At 43.2% G+C, this 24,783-nt stretch overlaps 1 protein-coding gene across 3 annotated transcripts in view; it reads right to left on the reverse strand.

The window, feature by feature from the left end:
* Positions 1-24,783, reverse strand: part of NRTN (neurturin) — a 118,256-nt gene that overhangs the window by 16,248 nt on the left and 77,225 nt on the right. For 2 of the 3 annotated variants that reach the window (XM_033954665.1, XM_033954667.1), the window contains exons 2-3: positions 19,566-19,648; positions 14,313-14,465 (exon numbers count right to left, since the gene is read on the reverse strand). In XM_033954665.1, the coding sequence (XP_033810556.1) occupies positions 14,313-14,465; positions 19,566-19,648 (236 nt within the window). Of the gene's footprint in view, positions 1-14,312; positions 14,557-19,565; positions 19,649-24,783 lie in introns of all 3 variants that reach the window. The other variant, XM_033954666.1, reaches the window with a different exon arrangement.

The following is a 24,783-nucleotide window of genomic DNA, read 5'->3' on the forward strand; positions in this document are numbered from 1 at the left end:
GCATGTCCGGGATTGGCTCTTTTTTGGCTCTCAGCATACTGATCGGGAGTTGGAGGTTGATTATTTTTTTCCGTGGGCTCTGCCTTATCTTTTACAGTGGGACGGGAAGGTGCGATTGGGGCCTGGGGCCCGTAGCTGCTTGGTGGAGCCGCTTCGTCGGGCTTGGAGATGTGTTTCGCGGATGTGGGGTCACTCGCCTTTTAGTTCTGTTCTGCTGCCCATAGTGGGCAATGCGGCCTTCAGTCCGGGACAGGACAATGTTGTTTTCAAAAGGTGGGCGAGGAAGGGACTCCGAACTTTGGAGCAGTTTCTCCAGATGGATGGTAGCGCTGTTCCTTTCTTGACTCTCCAGGCGTCCTGGTCTTTGGGTGCGACGGATCGGTTTGCTTATATGCAGCTCTCACATTATGTAGCCTCCTTGCCCAGGGACTCATTGACCCAGTCTTTTGCTATCACTGTACGCGACTTTTTCTTTGATGCTCAGTGGGATTGGCTTTCTATCTCTCAATATCATCGCAGATTGGTGGCTCTGCAGCCTCGGAGGGATTATCAGCGGCTTTTGGCATCTTGGGCCCGGGACCTGGGATGTCGCCCGCGGGTGGCGTCCTTGGCTCCTCTGGTGCGCCGGATACCTCGGGTGGTGCAGAGCGCCGAGCTCCGGGAATGTCACTTTCGGGTCTTACATCGGGGATATGTCTCGCAGCAGCGGGCCTTTTATTTCGGATGTGCCCCTACGGCTATTTGTCTGAAATGTCACCGGGTTGATAATTCTTTGGCACATGGGGTGTGGCTGTGTACTTCAATTTCTGCCTTTTGGATGGAGGTCCGCTGTTATTTGGAATCTTTGGTAGGTTATCGGCTCCCCTCATCGGTGGAAGGGACTATTTTTTTGGCGGAGGGCTATTTAGGCGGCCTTTCTGCAGGGGATAGCCAGCTCATTCGTAAGGGCTATATTGTGGGAATGAAATGTATTCTTACTCATTGGCTTCAGGACTCCCCGCCCACCATCTGGTATTGGCGCAATAAATTGCATCTTTTAATGGACTGGGAGTCCATGTCTGCTCGGTTCTCTGGATCTCGGAGCAAGCTTTTTCTGTCTGTTTGGGCTTCTTATTTGGATACTTTGCCCCCTGTGATAAAGAGCCAGGTGGTCAATCGCTTGCGGAAGCCAGTTGCCCCTGTCTTGCCAGTGGGTTGAGGGTGGGGTTTTGGGGGTGGGGGGTGTTGGGAGGGAGCGGTTGGGGGGTTGTGTCTAGTATGGATTTGGAGGGCTCCAGGCTATCAGAGTACAGGCCTGGACTCTCGCTGATATCTGGGATTTCTAGTTGGGTGTTACCATGTTAATCTGTATTGTGGCATTGTACTGAGAAAATGATTGTGTTCTCTCTGTTCTGTGTATATCTTTCATGTTGGTGAATAAAAAGTTTATACTAAGATGTGCAGGTATTGATATGGGGCAAACCCAGTGGTGTTCAAAGTACTAGGTCATAAGAACGTAAGAATAGCCTTACTGGATCAGACCAATGGTCCATCTAGCCCAGTATCCCGTCTTCAGGGAGGCCAATCCAAGTCAGAAGTACCTGGCAAAAACCCAAATAGTAGCAGCATTCTATGCCACCAATCCAGGGCAATTTAGGCAAGGATTCTTCCTTGTATTTGAGAGTATACTGGGAATTATCACCCTTCAACCACAGTAATAACCTATATATTCAAAACAAATATTTTTGTACTATGTGAGCCAGATCCTCAGAATACACAACTTGCCAGACAGGACAAGCCTGTCCTCAAAAGTTGTGAGCTGTGTTAACCCAGAAGGGTTTAATAAACGTGTAACATCCCTGGACCTGGTGTGCTCAGTGTAATAAATTATATACTGTATAGTGAAAATCACACTCTAAAATCAATCGTGTATAAAGTGAAATACTTCCCAGTATACTCTGACTGCAGTGAGTACGTTAATGTTCATAGTCAAACTAGAGGTTCAACTGTCCAACCAATTGTCTCCCCATGACGGTAATTATCAGTTCATTAAATGAAAAGAAGTAAACCCAACAATCAACCAAAAAAGGAGGGTTACTTATCTCCAAGTAGGTGTCAAGAAATTAATCCATCGTTCATTAATGCTCTACGGAAGGCTTGTCCTATCTGGCAAGTTGTGTATACTGAGGACCTGGCTCACATAGTACAAAAATATTTGTTTTGAATATATAGGTTATTACTGTGGCTGAAGGGAGATAATTCCCAGTATACTCTCAAATACAAGGAAGAATCCTTGTCTAAATTACCTTTTGATTTTTCTTTTCTAATTGGGTCTTTCAGTTTTTTTGAAACCAATCTGGGGCAAGCAGTAGCTTCTCCCATGTCTGTCTCAACAGCAGTTTATGGACTTTTCCTCCAAGAACTTGTCCAAGCTTAAAACCAGCTCCATTAACCTCTCTTAGCACCGTTGAACTCTGAGAACTTTCTTAGAGAGGTCAAAGTATTTAAGTAATAGTACTGTAAAAAAGAAACACTAAAAAAATACTTACATGAAAATAAAGAAGTTATTGATTAATATAATACTTTTTTGAGTAAAAAGTAAAAGTACCATAACTATAATTAATGCAATTATTGTTAACATTTTTATCCCAACAACTTTATTGCTCTACAATTCAATCCACTTTGCTTTTGGTGAAACTACATTTTTGAAACATGACTGTCATTCATATGAGTGCACTTGTAAGTCATTAATGCAACACAGCTAAAAAGGTGTTCAATATTTGCAGTAGCAGAAAGTGGATTGTTCACTTAAATAAAATAATTTAAAAAATCCTTTAAATCAGGCCAGGTTGCCTGCAGGTTTTGATCAAGGAAATCATTTGATTTCTCTATAGCAAATAATACTTTATCATCATTATTGTCAGTCTTAAGGCCAGATAAGATTTCCTCTCTAAAGATTTTATAAATCCAGTAGACAGTCACCCCAATGTAAAATTTTCCATAAGATGACCAGCAGCCTATTGTGATAGGGACATATATCTGTTCACCAAGAATTGCACCCAGCTTCAGCTTCATCTCTGCTTTAATGTGTGCAAACTCATCACTGTTCTGTTTGGCTGGAGACCAGTAACCAGGTCAACAAACACAGGCAATTCCACTATTCCTATAGGCTATATTTGCAAAATTTAAGATGGTATGATTCATTGCTTATGTGACGAGGTTTGTAATAGCAAAATCCTGTTCCCAGTTTTACTGTTTCATTTGGTTTACTGAAGAATCATAATTTATATCTTGCTTCCACTTTTTATTTGTAACTGCAAGCATCAGATGTAAATGAGAAGTCTTTACCACAGATTTTCACTGAAACTTCCTCAAGGTGTCACTGTAATGCAAAGACTCTTCAAAATGGCCGAGCACTGTTGAACTCACTGAGTTACCGATATTTGGCAATTGTATGATGCTCCCATTCAGTTAACCCTGACTTCTGTAAGTAAAAGTAATAAAAATTGGATAAAGTTTTACTTCAGTATAAGTAACTGATATTGTCCTGGTCTTTTTTATAAGTAAAAGTGACAAAACTTTTACTTAAGCGCGGTAACTAGTTACATGTACTTAGTTACTATAAAACACTGAACAACCCAGGATGGATCCCATTCAGAAAGAGTATCATTGCTAAAGGGTTGCTGATGAACAAATCTAAAGTTTATGTAGATTTCCACCAGATATTTTAAGAACTGTATTGATATTTGTATTTCTATATGAATTGACCAGACATAAATGTACTGTTTATGTTTGTTTCGAACAACCTTAAACTGAAGGCACTGTGTCTTTTTGGGGATCTACTTGAGGTTACTCCACAAGCTTAAGAGTCTTGAAGGACTACCTTTTCCCTTTCCCAGAAGAGCCTATGAACATGAGTTATCATATTTCTTACATAAGAACATAAGAATAGCCTTACTGGATCAGACCAATGGTCCATCAAACTCAGTAGCCCGTTCTCACGGTGGCCAATCCAGGTTCCTATTACCTGGCCAAAACCCAAGGAGTAGCAACATTCCATGCTACTGATCCAGGGCAAGCAGTGGCTTACCCCATGTCTTTTTCAATAACAAACTATGGACTTTTCCTCCATGGAATTGTCCAAACCTTTTTTAAAACCAGCTACACTATCCGTTCTTACCACAACCTCTGGTAATGCGTTCCAGAGCTTAACTATTCTCTGAGTGAAAAAATATTTTCTCCTATTGGTTTTAAAATTCGTCTAAAGATACTATTGCAAGTGGCATTAGTTTAATAGAAAACTGGATGTTTCAGTTTCATAAGAACATGGGGCTCTGAGCTCCCTAAAGAACCCCTGTATCTTATTAGAGAATGGGCCAGGGTTTACATATAACTTCTAATGAAAGCCCAGCCATTTTAGGCACTGTAAGAATGCCTGATATACTAAATTACCACTGCAACATTGATCAACACCCTAACCATGTGCCTCAGACAGTATCAGTGCATCACATCAGATATGGTCATGATTTCATGAATGGCTGGGGCACCAGGTAAGAATGGGGAGATCTCCAACACCTAGAAGGCCTTCTGTGGGGTACCACAAGGCTCTCCACTCTCCCCCATCCTGTTTAACCTTTTCATGAGTTCTCTCGGAAACATCAAATTTGATGATGAAAGCATAATGTCCTACGCAAATGATGTTCTGCTCCTCATCCCCACAACCAACATCCAATCAGATGTTACCAACACAGTCTCAATCAATATTGACAGAATTCAAAACTGGGTAACAATCAACAAGCTAAAACTAAACCAAACCAAAACCAAAGTCTTATACTTCCACACAGCCCAACAGACAGCTCCGACAAGCATCACTCTCCGATCAGGCAACACTCTCGCTATCGACAAAACCTCCAAAATCCTAGGCTGCATTCTGGATTCCACACTAAGCATGGAAGCTCAAATCAATATCCAGAAAAAGTCCCTCTTCACCCTAAGGCAACTAAGACTCATCAGACCATACTTTCATCAGCATCACTTTGCTCTGATTGTAGTCGATGATCCTACCACAGCTGGACTACTGTAACTCTGCCTACATGGGAATCAATACCGCAATGGTCCATAAAATGCAACTCATACAAAACACAGCTGTAAGTTTTGACTTGCGTTTTATCAAAATTTTTAATAAACTTGAAACTTGAAACTTTTCAGCCTGAAAAAATACGACTCGATATTAGCCTTCATCAAGCAACTACACTGGTTATCCATCCCATCACAAATAAAATTTAAAACTTCATGCATCATATACCAAATAATTCACAGAAACTCAGCAGCTGCACTCAAAGGCATGGTCTACCTCCCGCAGAACCCTTAACAGGAGATTACTATACCTGCCATCACAAAGAATCTCCAATACAAGTGAGTTTTTCACTCCATGCTTACCTTCCTAGGAGTGAAAACCTGGAATGACCTCACTGAAACAATCAGACTGAAACCCAACTAAACCACGTTCCGGAAAAAAAACTGAAAACCTACCTCTTTGATAATTGAACATCTCAGATATTCCCCTGCCCAAATGTTCCCCCCCCCCCCCTTTCTCCTCTCCTTCTCTTCCCTGACTTTCTCCGCTTCCTCTCACTTCTCTTTGTAAGTCGCCTTGAGCCTGCTTAGGTATGCGTGGCGCAGAAATAGAAGATTAGATTAGATAAGTGTACAGAATCTCATTAGTTATAAAGTATATAGGAAGTCTGAGCTTGCCTCAGATGATCCATGGAGCTAGTGCTCTGAGTTTTGTCCGGATCAAAAAATTCACAAGCAGGAGGCAATAGTAGAGAATGACACAGGGACAAAATTTTCCCCTTCCCCGCGGGAACTCATTTTCCTGTCCTGTCCCGACGAGTTCTTTTCCTGTCCCTGTCCCATCCTGCAAGCTCTGTCCTCATCTGCACAAGCCTCAAACACTTTAAAATCATAAGTGTTTGAGGTTTGTGCGCTTAGTCAGAGCTTATAGGAATGGGGCAGGGACAGCAACAACATTTGCAGGGAAACTGAGTTCCTGCGAGGATGGGGGAAAATTTGTCCCCGTGTCATTCTCTAGGCAGTAGCATCGTATTCTTCCCAGGGTTGGCTAACCCCACATCCATCTCAAGCAGCAATGGAGGAAGCTTTGTGACTCTTACAGTTCTGCAGTTCACAGAGCTCTCCTTCTGTCCTTTTCTATAGCACTTTCTTTTCACCCTTCCCTTCTTACCACAAAGAGCAAGTCTGCAAGCTTCTTCCTTGAGACCTCTTCCTCCTTTCCTCTCCAACCCCATATGCACATACATGCACACACCCAACCGTGGTGCCTCTCGGTTATTCTCTTGCTTAACTGACATATTAAAACTCAGAAAGTGCTGAGAAAACCCATTATTATATGAAATAAAGCATCATACTCGTATAAATTTATAATGATTAAAAGAAAAACACTGAAATTCGTGTTGGATAATGAGTGTGGCAGGTGGAACTAATGAGTTACAGGCTGCACACCCCCTCATACTGCAAAATAAAACTGTATATTGTCCTCCCTGAAGGTCTCCAGCAAACTGAGCATACAGGGCTGAGCTCTGATCAAATTTCCAAGTTTTATTAAAACACATATAATTTCTAAGTGATTTACATTAAAATAAATGATACATACAAAGAAGACATATAGACAATACTTATGTTAATACTAACTTACAAGAAACACATGGAAAAAGAGAGAGAACTACAATTTTTTAAAGCAAAGAAGAATTCAAGATAAGCACATTAAGGGAGGGAAGAGTTTTAGCCAGCTTCTATGCTTACTGCCAATGTACACGTGTTTAAAGGGAAATGTTTGGTTGTAAGAAAAGTAAATAACCAGCAGGGTTTAAAGTTTCCAGATGCCTCACAGCTTGACATTTGCAGGGGGAAAAGTATTTCTCTCCTGAGGGCAAAGCCAAAAACTAAGCAACAGTCTTTTCACACACGGAGAAAAAGGTCAAGAATAAATGGTGTCAGAAGGCGTTTGACAAGGTCCCGCATGAACTACTACTTCAAAAAATTGCGAGCCATAGGATTGAGGATGAAATACACACGTGGATCAAAAACTGGTTGGCAGATAAAAAGCAAAGAGTGGGGGTAAATGAACAATACTCAGACTGGAAAAGCGTCACCAGTAGAGTGCCGCAGGGTTCGGTGTTTGGGCCTGTGCTCTTCAACATATTTATAAACGACCTGGAAATTGGAACGACGAGCGAGGTGATTAAATTTGCAGATGATACGAAGTTATTCAGCATAGTAAAGACGCAGAAGGATTGTGAAGACCTGCAACAGGACATAAACACGCTCGAGAAATGGGCTGCAACTGGCAAATGAAGTTTAACGTGGACAAGTATAAGGTGATGCATGTTGGTAACAAAAATCTTGTACACGAATACAGGATGTCTGGTGCAGTACTCGGAGAGACAACCAGGAAAGAGACTTGGGAGTACTGTTCGACAAGTTGATGAAGCAGTCCACGCAATACGCGGCAGCGGCGAAAAGGGCAAACAGAATGCTTGGAATGATTAAGAAGGGGTTCACGAACAGATCGGAGAAGGTTATCATGCCGCTGTACCGGGTCATGGTATGCCCCCACCTGAAATACTGCGTCGGTCGCCGTACAAGAAGAAGGACACAGTACTACTCGAAAGGGTCCAGAGAAGAACATAAGCAGTGCCTCCGCCGGGTCAGACCATAGGTCCATCCTGCCCAGCAGTCCGCTCCCGCGGCGGCCCAAACAGGTCACGACCTGTCTGAATCACCAGAAGGGCTCCCTTGCCACCTTGGTTTCTCATTGAAGTCCTATCTTCCCATCGAAGTCCTAACCCTCCGGTCTTGCACATGCACGACCTGATTGGGTTTCTATACTTATTACCTGGTTAGCTTTCTATACTTGTGTTACATCCCAGCACCTCTCTCAGTATCCCACGATCCCTTTATCCCTCAGAAAGCCGTCCAATCCCTGTTTGAATCCCTGTACCGTACTCTGCCTGATCACTTCCTCCGGTAGCGCATTCCAACTAAAAGCAACTAAGAAGAGCAACTAAAATGGTTAAGGGGCTGGAGGAGTTGCCATACAGTGAGAGATTAGAGAAACTGGGCCTCTTCTCCCTTGAAAAGAGGAGACTGAGAGGGGACATGATTGAAACCTTCAAGATAATGAGGGGAATGGACTTAGTAGATAAAGACAGGTTGTTCACCCTTTCCAAGGTAGGGAGACGAGAGGGCACTCTCTAAAGTTAAAAGGGGATAGATTCTGTACAAACGTAAGGAAGTTCTTTTTCACCCAGAGAGTGGTGGAAAACTGGAATGCTCTTCCGGAGGCTGTCGTAGGGGAAAACACCATCCAGGGATTCAAGACGACGTTAGACAAGTTCCTGTGGAACTAGAACGTACGCAGGTAGGGTCAGTCTCGGTTAGGGTGCTGGTCTTTGACCGCGGGAGTGGACTGCTGGGCACTATGGACCACTGGTCTGACCCAGCAGCGGCAATTCTTATGTTCTTATACTTCCGTGTCTGTGGGACATAAAGCGCACGGTCTCCACCTTTTCTGCCCAAACCATCTGTCCTATCCTTGTGGGAATAACACAGCCTGGTCTTATAATTCCAGCCTAACTATGTGTAACTGGGCAGACATAGTATAAGTTGGACATGATGGAGGGGTCAAATGCAGAACAGGAATTTATGAGACAGTTTTCAAATACCAGTCATGGCATTTAAATAACTTGCTAATATTCAGCACTGCTGTCTGCAGAAGCAGTGGTGCTGAATATATGTATACACCGTCAAGTTAGGTGCTGTTTATAGAACCGTGGACTTAGGCACTAGTATGCATCTAAACCTTATGCACACCCTATGTTTGCTAGAGTTTTCTTGGCCTATATAGTGGCATCTAAGTGGCCTACTTGTGCCTAAGTCAACTTTGGGTGCCTACATACAAAACACCCCAAAGATTTGCCCCCTAACCACACCTACTTTCTGGTAGATGCTTTGGACTAGGTGCCGACCTAAAAGTGGTAGGCGCCTAACACCCAATTCATTTTAATTTAAGTTAATTATGAGGTGCTAATTTATTTTATTTAATTTATTTATTTATTTATTTAATTGCTTGTTATTGGTGCCAATTAAGGGCTAAATGCACAAAACACGGTCATTAAGACCGCGTGAGTCGCTGTTGGCCGATTTTTGGGCTGACTCTGGAACAGTGATTCATAATAACCAAACATATTTCCTAAATAATATCCTAATTCTATATACCCCATCCGGAATACTCAGATCTCAGTCACAAAATCTTCTTACTGTTCCCTCGCTCCGTACCTTTAGCACTACACGTACATCGAACTTCGTAGTCACTGCCCTGACCCTTTGGAATTCATTATCCCCTGAATTATGTGATGAAAATTCTCTAGAAAAGTTTAAAGGAAAACTTAAAACATTCCTCTTCAAAGACGCCTTTAATCTTTAAAAGCCCTTCCGCTTAATCGTTACGAGTTCTTCTTGCTCTGGCTCTCAGATGAGATTCCCCCTCTTTTACTATTTGAAGATGGCTTTCCTACCTCCAACCCTTTTGTTCCAGTTAGTCCTGTTGGTCTCATGTTCATCACCCTGTTTAATTATTTTATTATGTAAAACTGCTTAGAAGTATGATAGGCGGTAAATCAAATTTTTATTAAACTTGAAACTTCCAATAAGTTTGCATGCAAATGATTTGCATGGAGGTTCGCTGTAATCCTGTCTGATCAATCGCTGTGATAGCAACTTTGACACATGCACAGAGCTGGTTTGGGGAAGCCCAAACAACTGAGTGGTGGGGAAAGCCCCAAAGCAGCCTCCTGCCATTCAGCTGTTGAGGCTTTTTTCTTTTTTTAATGGCACAGATGTGCGTGTTACACATGCAGAATATCTGCCCCATTATAAAAGAAATAAGCCCCATAATGACGATTCCCCCCCCCCTCAAATGACTCCGGTATCAATAAATCAGCAGGAGGGATGCCCACTCCCTCCTGCCACTGTGAACCTCCCATGCAGTGATCCCCCGCAAGAACCCCAGATCTGACTCCTCCCCTCTCCTTCCCCCAAAATTGACAGGAGGGATGCCTACTCCCTCCTGCCACCACCAAGCAACCCCTCTGCATTGACCCCCCTGCCGTGGCCTCTAACTGACTCCTCACCTCCCCTTCCATGCTCTCCTTCATAAAAAAAAATTGGCAGAAGGGATGCCCACTCCTTCCTGCATCCAAAATGATGGGCCTTCCCCTTCCTGGTGCAACCTGGGATGCACGGGGAGTGGGCTAATGCCCTGATTGGAGTGGGAGGGACTTTAGGTGCCCCTCCCAGGGGAGGAGCCTTAGGTGTCTGAGACAGTCAGGGCCTTAGGCCCCTCCCCTTGCATCCCATGATGCACTGGAAAGGGGAAGACTTGCCATTTTGGAATAGTGGGCCTTCAAGCAGGAGGGACTGGGTGTCCCTCCTGCTGTCATCTATTTTTGAAATTTGGGATATGTTCAGGGGTTGTGGATGGTAGCTTGTGGGAGGGCCGGGAAGCATCTGGTGGCAGGATGGAGTGGGCATCTTTCCTGTTGATTTTTTTTTTAGGAAGGGAAGTGGGGAAGAGTAGGGGGTCAGTTGGGGGGCATGGTGGGGTAAGCTGATTCGCAGTGGCAGGAGGGAGTGGGCATATTTCCTGCTGATTTTTAGACAAGGGGTGGTGTTGGTTCAGAGGGTCCTTGCTGGGGGTGGGGGTTTCAGTGCGGGGTTGGTTTGCTGTGGCAGAATGGAGTGGACATCCCTCCGGCTGATTTTTTTTATACTGGGGTGGTTCGTCAAGGGGGGAAGGGTTGTAGGCATGGCACAGCATTTTTTTTTATGGGCACAACATTTGTGTCCATAGAAATAAATGAAAAAAATGGGCAGACCTGTTGGGTTTCTGGGTCAGTAGTACCAATGCAATTCTGGCATGCAAGATTAGGCCATTGATCGGATAGCTGGTTTTACTATTAATGACCTAATTTACATGCCAGAAGTGTAGAATGTACAACCGCATGGAAAGCCATGCAGTGAGCCGTTTTGAGAATAAGGTCAACAAATTTGATCGGTCGCTAAACCAGTCAAACTGGTTTAGTGACGAGCATTAGATGATCAGGGACTTTAGTGCATCTAGCCCTAAACTTTTTTAAACAATTAAGTTAGGCTCCTAGATCAGCTATGTGTGCCAATCTAGGCACGTAACTTTAGGCATTTTTTATAGAATCAGGGTCTGTGTGCATAAATGGTAGGCATGCCCCTGACCTGCCTATGCCCCCTTGCAGTTATGTGCTATGGATTTAGCATGCTCAATATGGAGAATACCGACTAAGGGCTAGATGCACTAAAGTCAGCAATCATCGCTAAACCTGTTTTCAAAGCTTTAGCGACAATCACTTTTACCAACCATCCTCGATCAACCATTTTCCAATCCGGCCATGCAAATTAGATAAAACCCCATGCAAAAGAGCCAAGCAATTGATGCACTAACATCGCTTGGCTATTCCCAAATAAATGGGATTTAGCGATCAGAAAAAATGACTGGTCTCTAGACCTGTCGGTAGCATAGTCTGCTTGGAGTTTTTTTTGTTTTTTTTTTTTCAATGGCACATATATTTTGAGTGTGTTACACATGCAAAATATCGGTCCCATAAAAAATGAAAAAAGTCCCCCACCACCGGTGACGGCCCTCCCTCATGACCCCTGACAAACACGGCATGAAAGAAAATTGGCAGGGGAATGCCCCTGCACCATGCCCCTCCATCACGCCAGGTACCCCCAAGCCACTGTCTCCTCCATACCCCCCAAAAATGGCAGGAGGCATGCCCACTCCTCATGCCACACAGAACATGGCCCACCCCTGCGCCAGGCACCCCTGAGTTACTATCCCCCCAAACTCCAAATAAATGACAGCCCTCCCAAAAATTCAGGTCTGGCTATGATACTGTTGTGTTGCGTGTGTGAAGTGAGACAACCAGAATTGCATTCTTTACTCAAAATGTAGTCATACTGTCAGGAGGACACTGTTTGTCTAGTAGAAAGGCTTAGCTCATCCTAGTTTGTACTCTCTAAAAATTATTTAAGACTGTGACTTGCAGACATTGTGCACCTGTCTAAAAGATGTAACCAGATAAGTGGCTGCAAATATTATAACCTAGATCCCTTAGATTTGCTGGTGCTCAACAGTAGTGCTGTCCAATTCACGATTCAAATCGATTCATTGATTCATTTCGGGTGAATCGATTTGAATCGATTAAAAAAAACAACCCAAAAATTGGCCTCCTGATTCCCTCTGAACCTCCCCCCTCACCCCCTAAAGCAGGATCGGCAGCGCTGCCTCTTGCTGGCCGGCGCTGCCACTCCCGCTTTAGAGAGTGAGGGGGGAGGGGACAGTCGGGAAGTGCTGCAGTGTCCGGCTTCTCCCCTGACCTTCCATGGCTCCATTTAGCTGATTGCAGCAGAGAGCAGCCTGCAGAAAGGATCGTGGGTACTTTAGCAATCCTTGCAGGTTACCATAGGCCTCCGGAGCTGTCGTCCTTCTGCCGCGGTCCCGCTCCTCCTCTGACGTCAGAGGCAGGATCGCGGCAGAGGGACGACAGCTCCGGAGGCCAATGGCAATCTGCAAGGATTGCTAAAGTACCCGCAATCCTTTCTGCAGGCTGCTCTCTGCTGTAATCAGATAAAGGGAGGCGCAGAAAGCCAGAGGGGAACACACAGGCCTTCCGGGAGGGGGGGTAGTCTTTTGTCGGGGAGGTGCAGTCCTTTGGGGGGGACAGGCCTTCAGGGGGGGTGCAGGCCTTCAGGGGGGAGGAGCAGGCCTTTGGGGGGGACAGGCCTTCAGGGGTGGAGTGCAGGCCTTCAGGGGGTACAGGCAGACGTTCAAGGGTGGGGTGTAGTCCTTCAGGGGGGATGCAAACCTTTAGGGGGGATAGACCTTTGGGGGGAGGTGCAGTCCTTCGGGGGGACAGGCCTTCAGGGGTAGGGTGCCCTTCAGGAGGGGACAGACCTTCAAGGGGGGACAGACCTTCAGGGGAGGGGGCCCTGTTGTAGAAGTACATGGAGGGAGAGAGGGAAGGGGGGGTTCAAAGACATGTATTTGCTGGACTTTGGGGGGAAGAAATAATGGGTCTAAAAACAGAGGAGTGGGAGAGAGATGGTGGATAATGGGATTTAGGGAGGAAAAGAACAGAAAGGGAGAGAAGTTGGACACAAGGGATGGTGTGGAGGGGGGCATAGAGATACTGGATAGGAGGGTAGTTGGGAACCGAGAAGGAGAGATGGTGGACCCATGGTGGGGAAGGAGGGAGATGTGCTGGATGAAAGGGTTGTTGAGAAAAGGTGGATCTGTGGATGGAAAAAAAAAGGAAAGATGCCAGACCTCCAGGGAAGGGAAGGGAAATGGAAGGGGAGAACAGAGATAGAAGATTGATGGTTAGCACGGAGAAAGAAGAAAAGAAGGAGATCCTGGCAAGCAAGTTATCAGAAGACAACCAGAGCCTGGGACCAACAAGATTTGAATATTGACCAAACAACAAAAGATAGAAAAATAATTTTATTTTCTGTTTTGTGATTACAATATGTCAGATTTGAAAAGTGTATCCTGCCAGAGCTTTTGTTAGACCGCAAACGTGAGCTAGGATTTAACAGAGAGAGGAAAAGTCTTTTTGGTTTGTTTATTTTGTTTACACCTCTGCGCCAGTGTGGTTAGAAGAAGGCAAAAGGGGTGAAGAGGCTATAAAATAAACCCACCAGGATGTTTTATAAAAACACCCAATTGGGCAGGAAAATCGAATCAAAAAATCGATTCAATAGGCTGAATCGAATTGAATCAAATCGAAATTTTTTTTCCTGAATTGGGCAGCACTACTCAACAGTGGAAGGAATTATAAAAACCTATTGGTTTGGTATATTAATTTGGAAAAGAAACAATGAATATGGAAAGACAGCATTTTCCCAAAGACAGGTAAATATGTACTAAACTGATTCTGAGCCCTCACCAAGAGCTTGTTTCCCTTGCTCTGTACTTAAGATCCTTACATCTGTCTCAATCCCTACAAATATGAGACTCTTTTGGTCCATACTCCAGAGGTATCTCATTTTCCCAGTATCTGACACCATAGAAAAAGTGCTGAATTTGAACTGGAGCAATTAGGATTAAACACAAGTAGAGAACAAACACAATATCTTCTCTCCACTCTGCCTCCCCCCTCCTTCCCCACCAGCACCACCCTCCTTTGAAAATAGTAGGACAAACCAGAGCATCTTACACTGTGAAATGAGAGGCTGGTCATGGTCCAGTGACCTTGGAGATCTTTGCCTTGTTCCGGATGAGAATGTCATGGAGGAAGACAATGCCGATGACAGTTGTGAGGAAGAAGATAGATGGGACTTCCAGGTTCCAAAGAGCGCGTCTCTACAAACTAAAATGGACAACATGGAACTGAAGAGCATCGAGGCAATGGCTGCAAACTTCCATACCTTCATCTTAGATCAAGGCAAAACATTGAAACTCTGCAAAACAGGCAAAACAAAGAGCTTTAGATTGGAAACATCTTCCTCACCTTGTATCCCCCACCCCCACTTGATGCATTTCTCCTGCTGTTCCACAACCCAAAGCCCCACTCACAAATTACTCTTGTCAAATGAGTATAAGCTTGTACGATTCCCTAAAATCCCAGTGCAAACAACTTCCTACTTTGAGTACAGTTGGTGATCTCATAATTCTGTGACCTGTCATCCTACCAACAGCCCAATTTTCATCCACTTATAGAAAACCAAAAGATTTCAGAACATAAGTACTTTTACTTCTTCTTTCCTTTCTTTGCCCCCTCCCTCGCCCCACCAGTTTGCCACTGGCACAAATCTTAATCTGTCAACTTCTCTTTCCTTCTTCTGGCTTCTAAAGCCATTTGTGTCCATCCTATTCAAATTTGATTTCTGCTACTGTTTTGTTTCCTACTACACTTCCCCCTGCATACTCGCGAATTCTGTATCTATGGATTTGCTTATTTGTGGTTTTAAATTAAAAAAAATATTTTCTTTTTTTTGGGCTATTTTAAGCCCTGTAAGCCCCCCCTTAAGCCTTACCTGGTGGTCTAGCGGGTTTTCGGGGCAGGAGCGATCTTCCCACGCTCCTGCCCCGTGCAGATCGCTCACAGGAAATGGCTCAAGATATTATGGGAGCTCAAGGCAGCCATTTCCTGTGACTGATCTGCACGGAACAGGAGCATGGGAAGATCGCTTCTGCTCCGAAAACCCGCTAGACCACCAGGCAAGGCTTAGGGGGGGGGGAGCTTTCAGGGCTTAAAATAGTCAGAATAAGCAGGGGTTAGGGGCAGAACTGGCCCGAATATTATTCGCAGTTTTTTTATATCCACGGGCCGACTCTGCCCCTAACCCCTGCGAATACGGAGGGGGAAGTGTACCTCCACCAAATGTCTTCTCCAGATGTCTCTTATCTCCCTCAATGAAAACCAATCCTTTCCTGTTCTTTCCAGTGCTTCCATCATTTCAGCTCTTTGACTCTCTTAGCTCTTCTTATACAATCCATAGGGTTTTTGTTTTTTTAGAAGTCTTTATTCATTTTAATAACATACAAAGTGCATATAAAAATACAACAATTGGCACCAAATAACAGCACTTATTACTAACAATAATAATATAATCATCTTTTCCCCCCACCTATCCCTCCCTCCCTCCCAATCCAGATGTGTATAAAACTCAATAAAATGGAAGGCTTGAACTATTAATTGGTGGATACAAAATTTGCTAAAGGGCCCCAAATCTTATTAAAATTTTTACCATAACCCTTTATTTCTGAATTCATACATTCTTATCGATAACACAAGCATAGGGATTCCCACCAAAAGATGTAATTCAGTCTATCGCAATTTTTCCAGTTTTTTGTGATCATTTGTATAGCAATCCCAGTCATTACAAGAAGTAATTTATTCTCAGCTGCAGAAATTAGGGACTTGGGTTGCAGTATAGTTCCAAAGAGAACCACATTGTAAGACATGGACATAGAGGTAGCCAATATCCTATTAATTGTAACCCAGATCGACTTCCAGAAGGGTTTTTATTTTTATGAATGTTGATGCCATTCAGATTCTAAGTACCCACGTATTCTTTTTCCTTAGAATTCTTCACCTCACTTTCATTTTTTACCAAGCTTCACATCATTGTTAAATGCAGATAATGGCCTTTTTTTATTGGGCTAACATATTTTTTGACTAGCTTTCAAAGGCAATGTCTTATTCTTAAGGTCAAAAAAATGAAGAACGTGTTGCCTTCAAAAGTTGCTCAATAAAATGTATATATACCTCATAAGTTAGGCAATAAAAACAAAAGGTATCATCTTATCTTTTTTTTATGTCTAGTGGAATAACACTGCATCTACACTATTTTATCCAAGATAATAGCCTAAAATGAAACCCAGCAAAAACAAAAGTTATTCTCTTTTTCCGTGTTTAATTTAATTTATTCCATTTTCTATACCGTTCTCCCAAGAGAGCTCGGAATGGTTTACATGAATGTATTCAGGTTCTCAAGCATTTTTCTCTGTCTGTCCCGGTGGGCTCACAATCTATCTAATGTACCTGGGGCAATTGAGAGATTAAGTAACTTGCCCAGAGTCACAAGGAGCAGTGTGGGTTTGAACCCACAACCTCAGGGTGCTGAGGCTGTAGCTTTAATCACTGCGCCACACTCTCCCCTCCTTCAGATGCTCTGCCCCCCTACTGCTGTACCGAATAACATATTTTAATATTTGGCCAAATACAAATAATGAAAAATATTGTTTGGCTAAATACGATACTGAATATGAATAATGGACATTGAGCTTTGACATAACAAATAATAGAAGAAGTGAAATTAGAGAAAAAGGCCTGAATTCTACAGTATAAACAGTGCCTTACCTTAGGTGCCCTTAGGCACCCTACCTACACCTAACTTAAGTTGAAGATGCAGTTTAAAAAAAAGAAATAAAAAGCATTTAAAAGAAAAATGTAGGCACCGGAATCATGCCGATAGAGGTGCTTTATGACGCCTAATGCTATTGTAGGCTTGGCTAACGCCGGAAGTGGTGTTAAGCATCATAAAGCATCTCAATAGGTGCAATTCACTTAAAAGGTAGGCACCGGAAATGTAGGCCTTGAAAACCCTGGTCTACATTTCCGGTACCTATATTTCCTGAAGGCGTGATTCTATAAACGGCACCTTTGCATTATTGACACACGGTTGGTGACCATTTTTAAGGTGGTCGCTGGCGCCGGTGCCATTTTAGAATCCGGATCCATGTGTTTATTTCAGTAGGATTTAATAGAGTCCAGAATTATTCATATTCAAATTTAAATAATTATTTGGATGAATATGAATAATGTATTCAGGGCACTATTTGGGCCTAAATCAAATCGAACATGAATATTCGGTATAGTCCTATTCATCTTAAAAGTACAGTTAAGGTCTTGGGCTTTATTTTAAATAGACATGTCCTTTACTACAATTAAACCGTGATTCTCCTGATTTTGAATTTGGCTGATCTCCACCTTCCTAATTATTCTTTGATTTTAACTTGACTCGGCTACTGTAATTCCCAGGTTCAGATGCATTCAACTTATTTGGAATACATCTGTGAATCTCCTCAGCGCTAGGAAATATGACAGAGTAAATCCTCTTCTCATCACCAAACATTGGCTTACCAATGCTTACTTCAATTTAAGTTTCTTATAGCTCGCCAGGCATTTTACTCAGGCTAGCCACCATTTCTGTACGAAGGCAGAGGGGGCAGAGATTAAGAGGGGTGCCAGCGCTCCCACCAACATGGCACCCGGGGCGGACCACCTCCCTCACTCTCCCCCTTACTACGCCACTGGCTTGTTGGCCTCCCTCAGTTCTAGATTGAACTAGCCCCTAATATGCAATGCTGAAGCAAGTGGAACTCCCAGCATTGAATATCCAGATAAACGTGCTGACCTGGAAGTTAACTGGGCACCAATTAATATTCAGATTGGTGACTGGTTAACATGGCGTATAAAGTTAGGACAATATTTTTGCTGTTCTAACTTTATACACTTCTTTAGCCAGTTAAGTAACTGAAAATCGCCACTAATGGGCTAAAAGCTGGGTTTGTCCTAAGTTAGCCAGTCAAGGAATGGCTAGTTAGTGGAGCTATTTATCTCCAATTTACTGATAACGACCCCAAACTACAAATCGTCCAGAAAAGAAATAAAAACCATGCTGAAGACAAACTAACACTGCAAGACTCATCCCAATTCTCTGAAGCAACTTGCTCTACTCTTCAATTCCTCTGGAAATGGCCAGATAACTCCTTTTGTAATCCGCCTTGAACCGCAAGATAATGGCGGAATAGAAATCACTAATGTAATGTAATTTAGAGACATTACCCAGTTAAATGCCAATGAATATCAGCAACCAACCAGCTTAGCAGGGTTTAACCAGGCAGGAGCCTGTCCTGGCCAGTTAAAGTCTTCTGAATATCGACTCCTTTGTATGTAGCCTAGACCTTCTCGTATTACGAAGCCGCTTTAGTGGCTTTATCGCACGCACATTTTTAGCGCGTGCTAACCCCCGCGCTAGCCAAAAAACTACTGCCTGCTCATGGGGAGGCGGTAGCGGCTAGCATGGCCGGCAAGTTAGCGCATGCTATTACATGCGTTAAACCGCTAACGCAGCTTTGTAAAAGGAGCCCTAAGTCTCCCAAACAAATTTTTTTGTAAATCGCTTAGGTAATTTTCATTGATAGCAGTATCTCAAATAAACTAAATCATAAACCATATGATGACTGCTTGTTATTGAGTTTTTCATTCTATGGAAAATGTTTCCTTCTGGTACTTAGCTGGTTATCTGATTGTTGCGTTATATCTATCCGTTCTTTCTTCCAGAGAGTACATCTTTAGCTTCTTCACTTTGTGGTAGCTTACGGTGCAGTCCATACAAGAGGGTGCTGAAAAGTTCTCAGCACAACCAACCAACTAGCTGAAAATAGTGTTATTTCATTAAGTGCTAATTTGCAGAAACAAAATTCTCTGTTTTGACATTGTTTCAGATCATTGATTGAACCATATCCATGTTATTATCTTCTTGGTTGGGCTGAGAACTTTTCAGCACCCCTCTATATATAATTTTGATGGCTCTTCATAAAACTAGTTTGTGAATCTCCAAAGCAGCAAACAAAACTCCAGATTGGGGTTCACCACGTGGATAGGAAATATTGCTTCCCTATTTTTCCCTATTTTTATACTGATGCCTCTCTTTATGAATCTACTGTAAGTATACCATGAGCTTTCTCAACTACATGGCAATCTTGAGGTCATCAAAACTAATGATCCCGCAAGTGTCTTTCCTATTTGGCAACTGCTAGCTCTTGGCATATGACCCTTGGATTTCTGGAGTTCCACATGAATGATATATCAGATGCTGAAGACACATTGAAAAAACAAACAAACCCACATTGCATGAAGGAACATGATGCTAGATTTATGCTGATTTGGTGCCTTTACCTGCCATGAGAGTGGAGGTAAGAATCCAGGGCAGCGGTATAATTTCCCAGGAGTCCTGCATCAGATGGAAGGTAAACAGCAGCCTTAAGGAGAAGGGACACAGAACCATATTTTAATATCCTGGAGAATTAATCATTCCAAAAGACAACAGAAAACCTTTCCCTGGTGTCCAGTGTACCCCCCACCCCTCCCTAACCACAATTGTAAAAATAAATGATTTCCATGGTGTCTGGTGTACTCCTCCCCATGCCTTCCAACTTCTCCCCAGTTCATATTTTAAAGGAAGTAGAAGCGATGCCAACTCGCTCTTGCCTCCAGTGCCACCATCTTGAAAAATTACAAAGCCTAGTCATGCACAGTGCACATTCTGGGATATACCAGGTGGGGTCAGTCTGCCATATATGGGATTTATTTTTCCTTATTTGATAGTTGGATGGAGACTACCAAGTAAGTGAAAAATTATTTTATATGGCAGGCTAACACTAACTTGTTCCCAGAATACATCACGCAGGATTGAGCATCACCATTTTTCAAGAAGGTGGTGCCAGAAGCAGGAATCAGTGTCTATTGCTCCTGTCACCTTTAACATATAAACGGGACGGAGATCAAAGGTTCTGGGGGAGGTGCTGGTGGTTTACTTGACACCAGGGAAATAATTTTTTTATAGTCAAGGTCGGAGAACATCCATTCTATTTAGGCTGGCTGAGGCATAGCCAGCTATACTAATATTCAGTGGCTAGCTGGCTAAGTCTCAACAAGCAAAGATATACCATCCTTTTAAGCGATTATCTTTAGCCGCCAAACTTAGCTGATGAGCTGCTGAATATTGGTGGTGAACGACTTTGTCGTGCGATTCAGCCAGTCCGCTAAGCAGGATATTCAGCATGAGATAGCAGGTTATCTCCCACTAAATATTGGCAGATAGACGGTTATGTGCTATTTAGCTGGCCAGGAGCCGTTCCAGACCATTTAAATAGCCTCTTTGTTTTTACATTCAGGGTTTGGGTAGTGGGTGCATTAGACACTAGGGAAAGGTGGTTTTTTTTTATATAGTCAGGGTCGAGGCCAGGGGGAAGGAAGGAGTGGGGGATGCATTAGTCACCAAGGAAGTGTTTAAGTTAGGAGATGGGGGATGGTTTGTCCCGACATGGTTTGGAGAGAGTTGATACAGAGCACTGTATCTTTTTCTTTTTTTTTATGTTACTTTTCCTGTCAGTGTCTGAACCAATCACTGCTCAGGCAGTGAAAAGAAAGGAGACATTTTGCAATTAGCTGCAGATTACTACCATAATTTTAACACAGCAGTAAATTCAATGTTCCTTTGCTTATAGCATGCCATGGCAATTTTGGAGCTAATTTCATGGTAGAGCCATGGCTCCAGTACAAGGCTTTCTTCATTGACCTCTCAGTGGTTAAACGCACGGGTGAATGTAAGTGAAGGGAAAACGAATAGGGCAGGGGGAGGCAAAGTAACTGAACATTTTCCCTCTATCCTAATGCACTCCTTTTTATCAAGCAGTATGGTTTTGGCCATTTGGGGGAAAATTCTATAAATGGCGTCTAAAAAAATAGGTGCTTATAATATAAGCACCTATTATTTGTCAGTCACACTTAGGTGCCTATTACAGAATCATGCCTAACTTAAAACTGCCAGTGGTGCCCCTCCACCATCTTAGGAGAGATCTGGAAGGTTCCGGGGAGGATGACATCCCTAAGATCTAGGCACAATACTGATTGCAACACTCAAGGTGTAGTTTATGCAATCATCTGTCCCTGCGACCTTATATATGTAGGTCGCACTAGTAGAAAAATAAAAACACGGCTGACAGAGCATAAATCTCGCATAATTAATAAGGTAATACAAGCACCTTTGGTAGAGCATTGGCTGAGATTAAATCACACTACAAACGATTTGAGATGGTGTGTCATTAACAAAGTAATAGGGGTGGATGGGGGGGGCGACCAGGTTAAGCTAAATGAGAGTGAACAAAGATTTATTTTCATGCTTGACACTATTGAACCCCATGGGTTGAATAGTGAAATTGAGTGGGGATCGATGATGTAATTTCTTTCGGGTCCAATGAGCTGCAGAGGCGGGTATAGTGTCTGTAGAGAGGGAGGATTTAAATTTGAAGCAAAGGTCGCCGCCGCCATCTTTTCTCACAGTAAGATTGGAGTCGGATGACAGCGGCAGCCTTGATGAGTGCAACATATAGAAACTGAAATACTTCCGGATGAATTTAGATAGGAGAGGGGCAACACACAATTGGATGTGACAGCTTCTGTTCTATATTTTGCAGGGAGACCTTTGATAAAACACTTTTTTTGTGTGAAACATGTTGGGTCTGACTCCCAGGTTTGGCTGAGATAAGTATTTATTACTTTTAAAATTTATATTACAATATTGAAGATATGAAGAGATTCATTTAAGTTATTTATTATATATAAAAAAACACTTTAATAATAATAGTAGCAAAAAAAAAAACAAAAAAACACAACAAATGGACAGCCATTGATGAGGCACCACGGTATGCTTCCCGCAGTATAAATGATTACAGCGGAGGAGTGGTGGGGCTGAGGCATCTTTTTGAAGCACGGGATGTTTAAGCAAGTGATGTATTAGCTTCACATATATCCAGACTACACAGTAACATATACAAATCAGGATTATATTTGGCTGGTTGATACATTTATCTACAAACATTCGCCAACTTTAGTGAGCTTTAACTTAAAACTTAGGCACCTGTAATATAGGCCAGGTTTTTAAAGGCCTTCATTATATGCTCCTAAGTCCTTTAGAAAATCACGCCTAGTGGTGCCTAAATCCTTCTCCACTCCTAAACACGCCTACTTTGGAGTTAGGTGCTTGTCTTTTGTAGAATCATGCGCCTATCGCCCAATTAATATAAACAGGTACAACTGTACTGACAATTATGCCCAACATGCCAGCCCTGCAAGGGTTCCACCTGCACTTCTCATGCCCATACCCATCATCAAGACCACAATGGAAAGACTGACCATAGATTTCATGAGGCCATTGGAGCAAACCACCTGAGGTAACAAGTATATTTTGGTTATTCTAGATTAGGCAACCTGCTATGCAGAAGCCATTGTGTTACAGAATATGAAAGCCATCACATTAATCATTCCAAAATTAGCATTTTGTTTCTCAGAGAAGCCCCAAATCTAACAATATATGCATTGCTATAATTGAGTTATGATTTTTTGACTAGAGCAGGCAGCGAGGGGCGGGGCTTGGGTGGGACTGGGGGCGGTATTAGGGTGGGGGTAGGCGGGCCTGGGGGCAGGGCTGGGGCTCCGGATTTGGGAAAATCTGGCAACCCTAAGCGCGAGCAGCAGGTGGAATATGCTGTTCATGCTGGCAAACATTTAAAGAGGTATGCGGGAGGGCGGAGAGGAGGAGAGGCGCCGGTGCCCCTTGCGAAGACGGCACCCAGGGTAGTCTGCTTCCTCCTACTCCCTCCCCTTACTACGCCACTGCTTTGGAGCATTAATTATAGAACTGCAGAACTGTAAGAATCATGAGAGGAAGAGAGTAAAGGCAAAGAGGATCGACTTCAGCAGAAGTGCCTGTATGAATCTAAAGAATGACTGAAAATTGGAACCAGGAAGAGTCTGGCAGTTTTTTTTTGCAGGGAACCAGTAACAGCTGGGTGAAACCCAAGGAATATGTGAGTCTGTCAGCTATTAAAATTGGGACTCATGGGTGACTGATTCTGTGTGAGCTAGAGCTTGGCTGCTTGATCTTTGTATATAAAATTTTTGCTGGTTTAATGTGCAACCTGTACTTATACTAGAATTAAAAACTGTTGATGTTTGTGATTTAAAGCTGTACTTGAGCCAATGACAGCAAACCCCCACTGAGCATGGCACTGTTATGTTACAAAGCTTTGTTTTGGTTATTTTTAGTTTGCATAAAAGTCCCAGGCTGTGCGTTTAAAAACTCCATGTCCTTCTAAAAAGATTTTCTTCTATTATTTTATTGCTTCTCGTGCTCTCTCATTCTCTCTGCAGCCTGTGTCCTGTCTGTGCTCCCCCTTTTGACCTCTGGATGCGGCCAAATCCAGGATCTGCCCTCTGAGAGCCCATCAAGGTGACATAATCAAAACTTGCCCACTTCAAGGAGCTTCTTCCCATGTGGCGGGCACTGTTATTTTGCTATTTTGGTGTGTTATTTTATTACTTCTTGTACTTTCTCACTCTCTCTGCAGCCTGTGTCCTGTCCGTGCTTACCTCTGCTGCCCACTGCAAATGTGGCTAAATCCAGGCTACTCCCACTTACAGCCCATCAAGGTGACATCATCATTCCTTGCCTACTTCGAGAAACTTCCTACAATATGCAATGCAATGCATCATGCAACAAAGGAGCATGAACAAAAAACATGTCATGCTTCTTAGTGCACTCCTTTGTGCACCACCTGAGTGCCCTCCCCCCATCTTTTAACTGTCATCCCATCCCTCTCAACTTACTTGCCTCTCTTAGAGCTCACTGTGGAGCCATCCCTGTTCATAATGACACGGTGACAGAATTCATCACCATTCCCGTCCCCGCAGACAGCTGTAGGAAACCATCCCGTGTCATTCTTTAATGTCTGTCTCAACCTCAGCCCTTCTACACCAGTATTCTTTAATGCAAGGCTTGAGGGTCAGTGGTTGGGCCCATTCATACTCTGATCCTTCCATCTCTCCTTAAAGAATAATAAGGGGGATGGTTTCCCGTGGTTATCCGCGGGGACGGGAATGGTGATGGATTCTGTCACCGTGTCATTCTCTACCAGATGTCATCAGCCACACCCCCAATTTCTTCTCAGGTAAGGTGCCTTATACAGAGTCCTCTTCAATCATTTCTCTCTTCTTTCTCACCCTCTGCCTTTTTACTTTAGGAATCCTTGTCTCAATATATGTTCTGCCAGCAGCAAAATTCACCTTCTACATTCTTACCTTATTCAGATCTGCCCTGACTTTTATACCTAGTGGAGACCTGGCTTATGGACTCTGACCTGGCATATCTACACCAGTGCTGTCCTCCTTCCTATTTATTATTGTATCCTTATCATTCTTTCTTAAAAGGCAGAGGTCTATCAGTTATTATTTTTCCCACATGTCTTTCCTACTTTGAAATATCTCTCCTTTACCTGCTCACCCTCACTCTACTAGAATTTCTCTTAATATATAACCCACACCCTGTTTCTTCCTC

The sequence above is a fragment of the Geotrypetes seraphini genome, chromosome 8, assembly GCF_902459505.1.
Source record: "Geotrypetes seraphini chromosome 8, aGeoSer1.1, whole genome shotgun sequence".
Taxonomy (NCBI): domain Eukaryota; kingdom Metazoa; phylum Chordata; class Amphibia; order Gymnophiona; family Dermophiidae; genus Geotrypetes; species Geotrypetes seraphini.